Source organism: Maniola jurtina, chromosome 2 (genome assembly GCF_905333055.1).
Source record: "Maniola jurtina chromosome 2, ilManJurt1.1, whole genome shotgun sequence".
NCBI classification, from domain to species: Eukaryota; Metazoa; Arthropoda; class Insecta; order Lepidoptera; family Nymphalidae; genus Maniola; species Maniola jurtina.
The window spans coordinates 12,176,398-12,191,696 of NC_060030.1; the positions used below are offsets into that span (position 1 = coordinate 12,176,398).

The following is a 15,299-nucleotide window of genomic DNA, read 5'->3' on the forward strand; positions in this document are numbered from 1 at the left end:
TAATGTTAAAACAACTTTAAACTCCAAGTGCGGTGTGATTGTGGCCACCGATGTCGTCGCTCAAGCCTCGTGGCGGCGATTACATTAATGTCGGGGGTAGATTTGACAATAAAAATAAACGGTTATCCACTGCTGCCTCGACAAAAACTTCAAAATGATTCAAACCTGCTAGTAATATTAACAAAATTGTTTAGCAAATACTGACTCATGTTAAGTCATCATTATAATCATCATCATCTCAACTTATATATAGTTTCTAGAATATGTCTGCAAAACATGGACTTTGGTTGCTTAATATTCAAATGAAATTGGAACTACGATTGTATGAAACGAGTGATGGAGAGAGCCCTGTTAAGTAGGTATAATATCTATATTATGACTTACTGTCCGTCCATCAAAAGCTTTTAGCTATTGAGGGTGCGATGCAAACACAGAAGAAATAAAAGTAAGTAAATAAAGAAATATGATATCATCTTTTATGGGTAATATTCGTATTAGGTTAAGATTAAATATCTAAGTACCTACTACTGCTAAGTAGACTATTATTTGTTATTCTTTTTATTTTACGTTACCCTTAAATCATCTTTTTGTCTAAGCTTGGCAAAATTGTGCTATAAGTAACATAAGTTTTAGCTAAGTGCAATGCTTGCACCGAACTGAACGATTTCTCACATGATTTTAATAAAATAATTACCATTTTTTTTAAACAATTGTACCTACCTAACTACGCGACAGCACGAGATGGCAATCGGGGTATGAGGCGAGGGAACGCCCGTAAACCCGCACGTCACCCGCGATATCCCGCATCGGATTAGCGCGGGGGTTGTGCGGGTGTACGGGGCGTCCCCATTCCGATTGCTATCTCGATCTGTCGTGTACTATACTATACCTGTCGTGTATATCTTAGGTAGCAAGCGGAATTCAAAAATCGAACCCAAAACCAATTAAATTGTTGTCCTGTAACCATCGCTGCCGATTGGTAAGCTCCAACTATTGAGTTTAAAATTAATTTATTACCTATAATTGTAATTTTTCTTTTTACCTATAGGTCTCTTATGGTATGTATAATGTCTCTTTTGTCTAGTCGCCAACTCTAGCTTAATGAGTTCATTCTGACTCTAGCCAGAGCGAACTCATAGCGAACTACTCTAGTGAAGCAATAAAAAAAATTGATTGTCATTTCCGCAAAACGAATCATGATTTGTAAAACGCCGCAATTTTCTCTAATAGGTGTAAAAGGCGTCAAAAGAGTCTTTGTTCATGGAAAATAATGGCGCCCACGTTTCATTTTTATGGACTAGCGAGATAATGGGAAAGTACGTTAAAGGGCAACTACCCTGCCAGCCGAGCTCTAAATAACTGAGCTTACTGACACAAATAGGTAGGTTACACTCAGTTAGGAATGTTTTAGTGAAGTAGTGGATTTTATTTTTTATTAACTGACGTCCGGCATTCTTCTATCCACTCTACGTGCTTCTACGCAACTTCTACTGATAGAAGCAGCTTTCTGGTAGAGTCTTGACTTTTCATAAGAGCCACAATTATTGACCTAAGAATATGAAATAAACGTCTTGAGTGAGAGAATCAGAAACGAGGAATCTATCTATCACTTAGAAATGCTGGTTCAACGAGGTTGCGAGTTGCGACCCTCTCGAGTTGCAATACGCTCACAAGTAGTCACAAGATGTCACCTCTGATCTCATCTTACGTTCCTTCTAAACAACTGCAATATTTTTATAAGGGGTCCTTTACTTTGTCATAGTTAACAGAGCTCTCTCCGTCACTTACTCCATACAATCGTAGTTCCCATTTCATTTGAATATTAAGCAACCAAAGTCCATGAAATTTTGCAGACATAGTCTAGAAACTAATATCTGTGTCTGTGGTGTTTTAGATTTTTCTAAAAATATGTAGTTTTAAAATTACAGGGGTTCAAAGATTTGTATTTTTCTTTAAAAAAAGGCCAGACTTTGTGCTCGTTTTTCTAGACAACGAAGCAATTTAATGAAATTTGGAAAAACCACAGACCTAGAAAATTTAATGAATATCATGCAGTAAAAAAATTATCGTTATATATTTTATATTGTTATAATTATGTTGGAACTACGAAAACCAGAAATTACACCCAGAAATCTTGAAAATTTCGTGCTGTCTCGATTTCTGCAAGAGGGGTGGTGAGGTGCGGGGGACGACCAACCCCCGACGGTGACGGGGGGCGGAACTGACAGTCTAAACTGGTCTAAACACACGGGCCACATTTAAACTACACCCGACTCTAAACTTGTCGATAGGTCTAACTAAATACACTGGTACATTTGAACTTGCGTTAGACGTATGCGTTACCTACTCAGACGTTGCCTGTAGATAAAAATATGTCTCATGTTTGCTGGCAATAGCGCATGCATCAAACCCTGCAAGTTGCAACTCTCTTGCAACCTATTCCTCACGCAATACGCACAGCTTTAATATTATAATTTTTGACAATGTATACTATATGTAATGCCATATCACAGGTCACTCTCTGATTTATTGCTAACAATTTACTTCCAAATCAATTCCAAATGCAAAGAAATCTAAGTGTGTTCAATTCACACTGCCCAATACCAGGACCTTAAATGACATAAATTCATTGATTAATAATCATATGTTGAAAATAAAGGAGAACCCCGTGTTTCTCGGTATAACGTTAGATGCAAAGCTTCTATGGAACACCCACATATCAACACTTGATGGTAAACTCAACTCTGCTGCTTACACTGTTAGAAAAATTCGACAGGTACTGACGTGGAAACTGCAAAAATTGTATATTTTGCCTATATTCACTGTATTATGTCTTACGGACTCTTGCTATGAGATAAAGCGATAGATATTGAGAAAAAAATGTATTACAGAAAAGGACAGGACGTGCAATTTATAATTCAAAACCGCGCGCTGCCATACAATAAAAATATAAGGAAATAAGTACCTTATTTATTATCTTATAGTAGCTTTTAAATATATTTACAACTAGCTAATGCCCACAGCTTTGCTCGCGTGGATTTAGGTTTTTGAAAATCCCGATCCTTTCATTTCCCAGAACAAAAGTTGCCTCTCCGTAATAGCCCGTCCCCGGGATGCAACTTGTTTCTGTATCACGTAAGAACATTTAAACGGATGATCCTTTTCAAATCCCGAGGGATCACCAGGATTTAGGAATGCAATTTCTTACAGCATCAGGGTTGAGGTCAACGACAAAGTATTTACTTGGTATAGATACCTTCAATATCAATTAATAATCAACACTTTTTAAATCCCATTAGCTTTAGTAGTCAGGTCCCCTGCAACATCAGGATTGAGGAGTTGGAATCCAAATTTTTTATTGAACAATGTCGCAAACTTTCTTTATCGATTAAAAAAACTAGCCAAAATTACGCAGTTAGGTTACCTGCCAAATTTCATGGTTTTGAGTCAACGGGAAGTACCCTAGAGGTTTTCTTGACACACTCGACAGACAGAGAGATAGACAACAAAGTGATCCTATAAGAGTTCTGTTTTTCGTTTTGAGGTACGAAACCCTAGAAACGTAGGAACGGCATTCCGAACCAGTGGTAAATTTTTCTGACCATTCAAAAACACTTTGAAGTTTACCTAAAAGTTTACAGGAATAAAAATTAATCATTGTATTCCATTCCATTTCATTCTATTCCATTCTGTTCAAAGATAAATAGATTATAAAAATATTTGTCACCGAAACAATACCTAATTTACGATACATCAACCAATATCAACTTTACTGATGACAATCTGACTATTACCAAAGTGAACGACTACTATAATATCTATTATATACGACTAACATAATATGTATTATAAATTGTGTGCCGTTTGCATTCTCACTAAGTTCTCATTAAGTTTGTTTTATTTGGTTAAACTTTCTGGCATTTATATTGTTATGACGTTTAATTGGCAAACAGTCTGTTTATTGGCTGAAACTCAAAAATTCAGCCAATCACAACAAATAAAATATTTTAATAATGATTGATGCAGCTTTCTGTAATCGAAAACAAAATATTTGACATTAACTTGAATGTGACAGTGATTTCCGAGTAGGGTTGCCAGAGGCCCCGTATTTTACTGGTTACTGGTTGGTATTTCAGGATACAGAAACCCGTAATTATGAAAATAAAATATGAGGCAAATAAAACTAAATATTTTTAGGGTTCCGTACCTCAAAAGCAAAAAGGAAATAGGATCAATTCGCTGTCTGTCTGTCTGTCCGTCTGTCTGTCTTTCCGTCTGTCCGTCTGTCTGTCTGTCCATCTGTCCATCTGTCCGTCTCTTCGTCTGTCATGTGTTCATGAACAAATATTAGTATTTTCAATTTTCAAAGTAACTAAATATTAAATCGACGAGGAAGCCAACAGAAGAATTCGGCTAGGTTGGGCAGCTTTTGGGAAATTAAGTCAAGTCTTCTCATCGTCAATTCCTCAATGCCTGAAAACAAAAGTCTTTAACCAGTGTGTCCTTCCCGTCCTCACCTATGGTGCTGAAACGTGGACACTGACAAACGGCCTTGTCCACAAATTCAAAGTTGCTCAGCGAGCTATGGAGAGGGCTATGTTAGGAGTTTCCTTGAGGGATAAGATCCGAAATGAGGAGATCCGCAGGAGAACCAAGGTCACTGACATAGCCCAAACTATTAGCAAGCTGAAGTGGCAGTGGGCAGGCCATGCTTGTCGTAGAGGCGATGGCCGTTGGAGCCGGAAAGTCCTTGAGTGGAGACCGCGTTTAAGCAAACGTAGTGTGGGACGCCCTCCAGCACGATGGACCGATGATATTAAGCGGCTGGCGGGAAGTGGCTGGATGAGGAAGGCTGAGGACCGGGTGTGGTGGCGCTCTTTAGGGAAGGCCTATGTCCAGCAGTGGACGTCCACAGGCTGATGATGATGATGATGATGATGAAATATTAAATCAAGTGGGTTATTATATGAAAGGACTTTACCAGTACATTCTAAGACAGATTTTTATTTATTTTTATGCATATTTTTTTTAATGCATAACAGTTTTGATTTCTTGTGTAAAATGTCGAAAAAAAATACCCGAATACGGAACCCTCGGTGCGTGAGTCTGACTCGCACTTGGCCGGTTTTTTACAAATTCAGCCGGGCTGGCTTGCGAAACCAAACGCTGACGTTATGTCCAGTAGAAAGAATACATATTTTCCTTGTGCGACAATGCGTAGAATAATACCTGCGTAGCCGAAACCCACTCGATTTTGATCATGGCCGTAGCCAAAGAGGCGGAGGTTGGTTTTAGGATCTAAGCCTTTTTTTATACAAGTTAGCCCTTGACTTTAATCTCTCCTAGTGGTAATAGTGCAGTCTAATTTCTTGGCCGGTAGGGCCATACTAACCATATAACTAGCCATGACCCAAGCCTCCCACCAGACCAGAAATTTAGAAATGGCCACTGCGTCTGGGAGACCGTCAAAAACCTAAACCTAAAATAATACTTACACTATTTCTTGCATTTGCTTAACAATTTTTTTTGGAAATATATCAAACATTTTGCGCTCGCTTCACTCGCGTTTTGAATTTGTATTACTTGGTGTATGCCCCGCAATTTCGTCTGCATGAATTTAGGTTTTTAAAAATTCCGTGGGGGATTTTCCGGGATAAAAAGCTTATGTTCGTTTCTGGGGTGCAAGTTACCTCTGAATAGTAAGTATCAAAATTTTGGTAAAGATTATCTTGCTATGGCTAAACTCGTTTCCCTTTCACTTATTTTTTTCTGTATTGAACCAAAAACACTTACGCTCACTGCGCTGCGCTTTTTCATTGTTGTATTTTATTCCACTATCAAATTGAAAGGCGAAATTCAACTAACCAGGTAATTAGCCCATAAAGTTGAGCGAACGTATTTTTCCTCATGACAGGATTCAGTTCCGGCCCTGATAAAACCTCTCCCGAAATCAATTCCTGGCTACGGCCATGGTATTGATACTTTGAAGGTGGAATTACAAGTTAAATGTAATTTTAAGTTAACATGCATTTTGTTTTACAAAATGAAGAGTTTTTAAAAGCTATTGAAATAAATAAATAATCTTTTATTTAAAACCACATTGCAAACACAGTTCACCGATCAAGACCCGGCAACATACAGAGAAAAAATACAAAACATACAAATAAACTGAAATATCTAAATAAGCTTTCAGAGAGAACCACCGCCTATTTCTTCAAATACAATAATAAACAATACAATAATACAACAATATATAAGAAACAATGTCTCCCGTAAACAAATCTAAACCCCGTATTTTTGATGGTGGTAGCCTGTAAATCTAAAAGAGGCAGGTGGCAACCCTACACCTACCCTACACCTAGACAGAATGAAAAATTTGTTTTCATTACTCGGCAGGCCTACTGCCAAAGTTTGACAGAAAGTGTGGCGGTAGTTGTGACCTCTGATTGGCCGACTCTCTTTCACTATTTGCTAAAATTGATGATTGCAACAACAATTTTTGCTTTTTTGTAATCGAAAACAGAACACGGACGTCAAACAGGTTGACTAATTGCAATCATTTCTGACCGGCTAACATTGTTCCGCTAGTGGCTCAAACTCACTGTCGCAGCAAGAACATGGTAAATTCAGCCAATCACAGCAATTTGAATTGGATATCACAAATGTACCGATCTAGGAACCGAGAATGCACGAACCAGGGCAAATAGAGATAAGAACAATAATATCATACGTAGGAAATCGACGGGGGCTTGTTGACAAGTATCCTCTAAGATCAAAGTACCCATGACAAAATTACCTGTAGTTACGCAGCGTGGATTTAGATTTTTTAAATCCTAAGTTAACGGAATATAAAGTGGAATGCAAGTTATTTTTGTGCCTACGAGGAATAGTTAAGTTTTTTGAAAAGCCGTAGGAACTCTTTGATTTTCCGGGACAAAATGTATGCTTATGCCCGTTCCCTCTACTAATCTGTGTAAAGCCAGAAGAAAAAAAATGTCCGTTCCCAGGACACAAGTATCTCTTGTACCACGCCAAAATCGGTTAAACGGGCGGGCCGTGAAAATCTAGCAAACACACAGACAGGTACACTTTTGCATAACTAATATAATAAGGGAAGTATGGATATCTAATTGCATAGCGCGTCTACCGCATACTATTTATTAACCGCTAACGTGCGTTAAGAATGACTAAAAATAATTGGTTTTATTCATAGAACTAGGTAGGATTAGATTAACGGGTTCTACCTACTAATAAAATATGCTCTAATTGACGTTCAAACTTGTAACCTCAAAAATTAGCAGTTTTACTAATATTCTCCACGTCCGGTATACCCTCGGATTCCGGACTCTCACTCTCTATCGTGAATTTAAATTTGGCGCCCTCTCGCCTCGCCTTGATAGTTTAATTAAAAAAAAAATTAAAAAAAAAAAATTAAGGTCGATATATATAAACAATATTTCCGTGTGTGGTGAACCGGACTGTGTAATGAACTATTAGAAACCTTAAAAAAAACTTAGAGTGTTATTGATCATTGATTAAATTGATGGTTATTCGTCTGGGATCTGGGATGTCAAACAACTGTCAAATTTCGTTTTGACTTGAAATGTCAAAGTCAAAAGTTTTTAGATAAAAAATTTAAAAGAACGATAAATTATTAAAAAATTCTATTAAAAGCGATAATTCACACACTCCTCATTAAAACGACGATATTGACTATAATTTCTGATAAGTGGAAGTGGACTGTGGAGTGTAAAAAAGTTGATTTACAAACTAACCATACCAGGAGGAACACTGCATAGATTTGAATCACAATGAAATCGTATTTAGAATAGCTAATAGGAGTTGAAGTGTGAAGGAAACTAGTGTTCCGGTATCAGTCGAGTGCATATTTGGTGATATGGGGGACAGCGGGCCTTTTGTGGCGAAACCGGCGCGAGGGTGGCTCCACCCAGACTCTGTGTTGGCTACTGATGGCATTACTTATGCTGTAAGGGTATGTATACAAGACTTATTCAACTACATGCATAGTGCACAAAATTTTGACATAAATAAGTAAATTTTTGAGATGGATTTCGGATTTGAACCATGGATAGTACTAGTCCTTCACAACAGAACTCCCTCTAAACAATTTCACATTATGCAGCATGATTAGAAGTCTAATCATATAACTATTGGTATTTTATTTTGTATAAGTACTTACAATAGTTTTACTTAGTATCAAACTTATGATTTATTAAAATCAAAGTTATGATGAAAGCAAGGTCTAGTATGAAATTGTCACTATAAATCGACAGCAATTAGTGTGATACGGAGTCAGTGAAGTCTCAAAATTCCAATCAAGTCTAAAAAATCTAAGTAAAGTCTAAAAAATCCTGGAGTTATCACCCATTTTATGTTTATTTAGAAAGTAGACACATTTTTTTTTCTTATTACAGTATATTGGCTGTATGGAAGTTCTCACATCTATGAAAAAGTTAGATTTTGAGACAAGATCACAAGTTGCAAAGTAAGTATAACATATCTGATATTCATGAATTATATATTGACATGTTATAAAATAATACAATGTTTCTGAGAAGTTTTTTTTTCTGAAAGTGTGTTCAGGAACTTCCCAGTTTTGTTCCTTCTTTGCCATTCTACCTAAGAACAGTGCGAAACTATGAGCTTTAGCAACCTTATGTAATCAACATCCAATCTACCAAACTAAACATTTTTGTTTAATATTTCATACAGACCACTAAGGTTTGGAATGCCTTTCTGGTGTCCGTGTTTCCTTTCACATATAACTCTAGTACCTTCCAGGAAAGAGTGAATATGCATCTTCTAGGCAAGACATTGTTTGCGTTAAACTTTTTTTGAAGCACAAGACTATCCTGAAATAAGAAAAGAAGTCATTGAAACTTGAAATTTCTTTCTATCAACAGAGAATGCATCGCAAGAGTCTGTGCAGCAGCAGGCCTGCGCTCGGCAGACAAAAAACGTAGAGTGTGCCAGGCAGCCGCCAATGCCCTGGCTGTGAGACCTAGAATGTCTCATTCGGGCTCAAATGTAGCTCTCACTGTATCCTCAAGAGCTATAACCCTAGCTGCTTTAGAGGGTGGTGAAACAATTGCTAGACATGACATGCCTCGGGTCTCTTTTGCATCTGGTGGTGATCAGGTTAGTTTTTAGTTTTGTATATACTTTTCTCTGCGTGATCTGTGTGCAGACTGCTCTGAGCAGTTCAAGGACTTTTACCAAATTAGTTGACAGTAAAATGTTGTGTAAAGGCTGCTCCCCTTTAGAAGCCGAGCACTGAAATTTAATTGGCTATCAGATGTAAGGTAGGGTATGCGTTCTCATTTTATACATACTTGAAATGTATTTAAAATTTTACAAAGATACACTATATTTAACAAAGCTCTTTGTATTAGTTAACAACTAAAGTTGTATAAACCAGGGAATAGGTTGGTTATATTCATAAGTGAAACAATTTACGAAGTGTAATCCTGATATTATATTTTGTGTTGTAAAGAATACTTTAAGATTTTAAAAATATAACAAATTAATTAACATATAATGTTTTAAAACTAATCAAAATAGCAATTTCATATAATAGACAACCATAGTGTATTTATTATAAAGAAGAAGAATAGAAATCTATCTTAACAAATCATTTATTTTATCAAGCCCCATCATTTTCAATGATGAAACTATCCTCATCACAATGAAATTTTACTTATTCATTCCAGGATTCCCTGGACTTTGTGGCGTACGTAGCGAAGTCTGCGCCGCCCACAGAATGGCGAGCATGCTATGTACTGGAATGTGGCGGCCGTCTCGCGCAAGATGTGATAGCAACCATTGGGCAGGCATTTGAACTACGTTTTAAAGAGTTCCTTACTAAGCCCCAATCGTGAGTTATCTAAATTTTTATCAATCTGACTATTTTTAGTCATGTAATAAATTGATATTTTGAATGGTTAAATTCTATTTTTACAATTTTCTGGCCAACTTTACTAGAAAAAATATGATCCAAGTTCGACTTTAAAACATAAATCCCATATGGTCTAAGTCGCTAGTAAAAGAACACAACCCAACGAAGAGGCATACTTACTAGGTCTCAAATTCTTTCAAGACAAAAAGGACATGTCCAAAAAGACAAGGAATAGATATAATTTGTACTACCAAAGACTTAGTTATCACAGATATATTTTAAACCTATAAATGGGTCATATCATGTCATTGTAGGATGTATGTTGACATACTCGTAACAGTCGACATCAAGCTGAATTTTACTTTGAACTTTTTCCTCAAATGAGTCACAGAGCCTGGCCCACTTTATAAACTTCGTGTACCTACTACCTTATAGTGTTAATTGGTACATTGTTATTGATTCATACAACATGTTATCATAGTTTCCATGAATTTATTGCATGTTACATATGAAAACATCTTGTATATTTTTAAACAAAAATCAGTAAATCTGCTTTTAGCATAAGATGATTAGACGAGACAACTGAAGGTGCGCAGCCGCGAAGCTGGCGCAGCTTTGAGTCGCTGTAGTAAACAAAGAAGGGTTTGATTGTATTCAAAAGCGCTGCGCTTCTGTAGGCGTGTGTCGCATCAAAATATCTGTATTCTCTGTAACTCATGTCTTTTCAGACTAAACTTAAACGGTACGCGTGGTGTTTGCGGTACGGGCGGCATGCACGGCGCGGGCGAGGCGGCGGGCGGGGCGGAGGAGCGCGACCGCGACTACCGGGAGTACTACAACGACATGCCCGACAAGATCCCGCCGCCCGAGCCCGCCTCGCACCGCCACCCGCCGCCGCCGCCGCTGCAGTCTCTTCCGCCTGTATCCTCGTGAGTTGATCTAAACCCCCCTCCCCCCGCGGGTGGTGGAAGCGCGTCGCTTCCTTTCTTTTTTCTTCATGCTCACGTTATAGGTATTCTCTTTCATGAAGATTATTTTTCTGATTGTGTGAGTGCACACATACACATTGTTATAGTATCACTTTAATACTATAACAATCCAATCAGAAAGATAGTTCAGGCTCAGGACCAAGGGTTCACGTGCTACCTGAGGCACGAAGGATGTAAGTTCAATAAACGCTTAATTCTGGGCTGCTACTGAGAATTTCTTGACAGAAAAACTGAATAAGTTGGTTTTTGGCGTGAGCCCAGCAATTTTGACAACTCATTAGATCTAACTTATTTGATACTTTAGTGCTCATTACTTGAATTTTTATGAACAGTTGCGAGGAGAGCGTGCGCCACTACGTGAACCAGACGCCGCCGCCGCGCACGCCGCCCACGGCGCTGCTGCCCAACCACCACACGGACATCTTTGATATGCGTAAGACAATAATTTTTGAGCCCCGAATAACCCTTTTCAAAGTGAAACATCTTTAGGTGCGGTATTTCTGATGACGGTTTTTTTTAAATTTATGGACTAAGTAGCGACTCGCCCCGGCTTCGCACGGGTAGATGTTCAGTTACAACAAGATTTGCTGGCAAGTGATGATGCAGCTTAAATGGAGTGTGCTTGCTTCACTCTTGACTTGACTTGTCTAGGAAATGTAGGGTTGGGAAAATGGAACATTTTTTTTAAATTCTTATAATTAACCTGCTATTTCCAGAGCCATTCACAGCGGCACCAGTGTCATCCGCGACGTCGACGTCACCCGCAACATCGTCTTCACCAGCGGAAGAGATCCCCCCGACGTTGTCGCCCACAGCGCAAGCCGCACTGCTGGCGCGAGAGCCGTGGTACCACGGACCCATATCCAGGAGTGCTGCTGAGAGGGTAAGTTTACTAGTCTAGTTTCCCAGAGCCGTTCACGACGGCACCAATTGTTGTCCATCGCGCAAGTGATAATGCGAGAGTAAGTTACTCTAGTCTAGTCCTCCAGAGCCAAATGTGAAAAAGGTGCGGCAGGCTGCCTTTCAGCAGTTGGAGAAGGAAGTTTTAATGAGAAAATCTTTTAAAATAATTTCATAATCACTCCCTGCTTTATGGATCTTTTATTGTATGTACACTTACAAATAGCTCTTATTCAGTTGGTGGTGGAAGAGGGCGAGTTCCTGGTGCGGCAGTCCACCGCGTGTCCCGGACAGTTCGTGCTGACGGGGGCTCGGCGCGGCGCGCATAAACATCTGCTACTAGTCGATCCAAATGGAGTCGTAAGTATTGTATTATAAGTTTTAATTACTAGAACTATTTGTGTTTACTTACCCGGCTAAGGCAAAACCAAAAGGAAGGGTTATGATAACAACAGCCTTTGGAGAATTTGGTTTAGCATTTAAATTAACAGATTATGCCATTTTAAAACCATTTTGACTTTTAAAGTGATTATTATGATAGGAAATTATATGTTTAAAAAAATGTTACTACATATTGTAGGTGCGGACAAAAGACCGCGTTTTCGAGAGTGTCCCACACCTCATCAAGTACCACTGCAGCAACGAGCTGCCCATCGTGTCCGCCGACTCCGCCTTGCTGCTGCGGGCGCCCGTGCCGCGCCCCTCCTGAGCCCCGCACACCCGCACCCACCCCCGCCCTCGGTACACTCTCAGCTAACCGGGGACAATGAACTATGCAACAACACGAGATTGGGGGGGACAGAATATATCCATTTGGGGGATCATTTACAAGAAATCAAGAAGTTTAATATTGTACATAAAACAGATCTATAATTTTTTTATTTGGAATTAATTGAATAAAATTACCTTTCGAAATAAATAATTATGAAAATTCCGCGACTGAAATCCAAAATGATAACATAAACTAGCTACGAGGATAATAAAAACTTCATATAGTGTCCGCCCATTCAGTCTTGGTGCTGAGGACGCCCGTTCTAATAACCCGGTATATACTCACGTCCTTCCTTGGACAGCCGAGGACATCAGTGCGTGGGAGAAAATATTTTAGAGAATATAAATGGCAAACTCGCTATTCCATTCCATCTTTATATACTGTAAAATTTTTATCGCACAAACCTCCAAAAAGTTGAAAATTAAATCCAAAAAAAAAAACGCGAACTTTTGCAAATATGTATAAGTTACGCTTCAGTATAATTGTATGAAAACGCAAGATTCCTTATTTTGCAAAGTACGTAAGCTCGAAAACTCCGTGAATAATCATATTCCCCAACCAAATAAAGTACTGAGGCAGCATGAATAAAAATACAACACTGGTATACTTTCACCTTATTCTTGGATTTCGCGAACATGCTGTCTGCTAGTTGTACCTAAAATTAGTTTGTTAGAAATATTAAAATTAGATATTCGTTGTGTCATTTGACTTCGTAGTTAAATTAAACGTGCAATAAAAACAAACTAGGTTCAACTTTTATATGCAGGATATTTGTAACATAAAAGTTGAACCTAAAGTTACAGTTTTATAGTTAACTGAGGAATACGCAAATGAATAATTTCCTCCTTAGTTCTATTGTTGAAAGTTGTACATTAGCACCTATTCTGTTATACAAAAATCTCTTAACTGAACAATGTTCCCTGTGGAAAAGGATTATATCAATGTATTATACATACATTTTGAGAACTCACTCGTCATGTTTGCTCTGTGTCAACTGTCACGTCAAAAATAAGTTAAATTCAGGACCGAAATCGTACTTTTGACATGCCAGTTTGACATCCAGCAAATATGGCGAGTGAGTTCTCAAAATGTACGTATTATACTACTTTTAGATCTCTCAATTCTCAATTTAGTTAAGTGATTTGCGTATAACTGCAAAGGTGCTACATTCTTAAATAAAAAATAGCACTTCGCTTCAAAACGTCGACCTGTAGATGTGCCTTTAGAAAACCTTTATAAATAATCCTTTTAGATTAACGTCGACCGTAGGTTATAAATGATATAATCTTTGTGTAATATATCTGAATTATAGGCAATACTGTATAGCAATATTTAATCTTATTGGTATTAAAGACAACATTAATGTCTACCATATTTTAATACATATTATGTTGCATGATTTAAGATCATTGCGAAAGTTATGTTAATTATATATTACTACAATCTCAACTGTTGTGATTGGTTGAAAATATGGTATTCTTGCTGTGACCGTGCGTTTAGCGGAAAAGACTAGCCAATCAGAGATGATTGCGAATTACGGTTATCTTAGACCCAGTGAAAAACAGTTTAATATTATTAGAATAGGTAATATAGTAATTATTATTAGAGTTCTTTAGCTGAATTCTTTTGAAAATAATTCATTAATTCCTTATTCTTAATCTTGCTGAGTAATAAAATCAATAATATGTAATTATTAATTAATATTTTATCATTCCTATTAATTTTATTGATATTATGGAATTGAAAATGAATGAAAATTTTATATGGCTTTTATTAATTAAATAATAAACGTTGAATGTATGGAACATCTCTTGATAGAATGGATTTTTTAAATGGGCTCATGAAGTTTAATAAAGTTAGATCTATATAAATAATATGTAATATGTATAATAAAATATATTATTATGTTGATCGAGTATATATTACGGCATGGCGTCAGGTAAAAAGAACCATGACCTTGTACTTGCACAGCGTTTGATTTATCGATCTATATGGTGCGCAAACGCATTCCCTTCACTATCAAGCTCTGTATACCTGACAGCACTGTACGTAATATTTATTATACCGTTTGTCCCATAATGTGAATTGAATTGAAAAATAATACGCTTGGCTGTTTATCAAACTGATTTTTAACTTATTTTTGTATTTTATACTATACGAAATTAACTTTTAATAATAAGTATCGATAAATCATAACATTCTTCCATTTTTATTTAATATATCGGAAAGTCATTTTCTGACCAAAGGAGCTTCCAAGATAAGAATGGCAGTGATTTTTTTGTATGGATATTTTATAAAATTGCTAGTCTTCACCAAATGTACTGTGAGTGTGAAGGCAAGGTTAGGTAATTTAGTGTAAGTCGGTAGAGCTGTTGCAGACGGTCGACTATTTTAAGCGCACGACAATTTATCAATTATAACGACTTTTTTAAAGTGCTGGTTCGTAACACCAATGGCATTTTAAATACAGCGCTGGGTTAGTTCTGGTTTCAATGTAGTGCTAGAATAAACTTCTTATTCTTTGGGGGTATGCAGGTTCTTTAGTACCCTGTATCACTTCGACCGTTTCTGATCCATTGTCCATCGCCTCCAGAAGACTAAAGTTACAACCCCCAGCGACTGAAATAAACCCGATTTCACATCAGCATTCTCAGAAAAGTATGCCTTTAAGTAGGTGCAGGTCGCTATTCATGCTAGAACGTACTGCGGTCTGCGCCTTTGC

General features: G+C 37.5%; 1 protein-coding gene across 1 annotated transcript; it reads left to right on the forward strand.

Annotated features, from left to right (window-relative positions):
- The first annotated feature begins 7,611 nt into the window (after positions 1-7,611).
- On the forward strand, positions 7,612-14,835 carry LOC123874287 (SHC-transforming protein 2). Its single transcript, XM_045919537.1, has 9 exons — positions 7,612-7,993; positions 8,436-8,506; positions 8,925-9,159; positions 9,732-9,895; positions 10,645-10,845; positions 11,238-11,338; positions 11,622-11,788; positions 12,043-12,165; positions 12,386-14,835. The coding sequence occupies exons 1-9, from the start codon at positions 7,898-7,900 to the stop codon at positions 12,512-12,514; spliced, it is 1,287 nt and encodes a 428-aa protein (XP_045775493.1). The 5' UTR covers positions 7,612-7,897; the 3' UTR covers positions 12,515-14,835.
- The last annotated feature ends 464 nt before the right edge of the window (positions 14,836-15,299 follow it).

What these genes read in the sequence shown, in the direction of transcription:
- LOC123874287 (XM_045919537.1), top strand. Translation starts at nt 7,898, where the DNA reads ATGGGGGACAGCGGGCCTTTTGTGGCGAAACCGGCGCGAGGGTGGCTC. An exon ending in CACGGACATCTTTGATATGC is followed by an intron (nt 11,339 to 11,621) that starts GTAAGACAATAA and finishes TGCTATTTCCAG; the next exon opens with AGCCATTCACAGCGGCACCA. An exon ending in CCAGGAGTGCTGCTGAGAGG is followed by an intron (nt 11,789 to 12,042) that starts GTAAGTTTACTA and finishes GCTCTTATTCAG; the next exon opens with TTGGTGGTGGAAGAGGGCGA.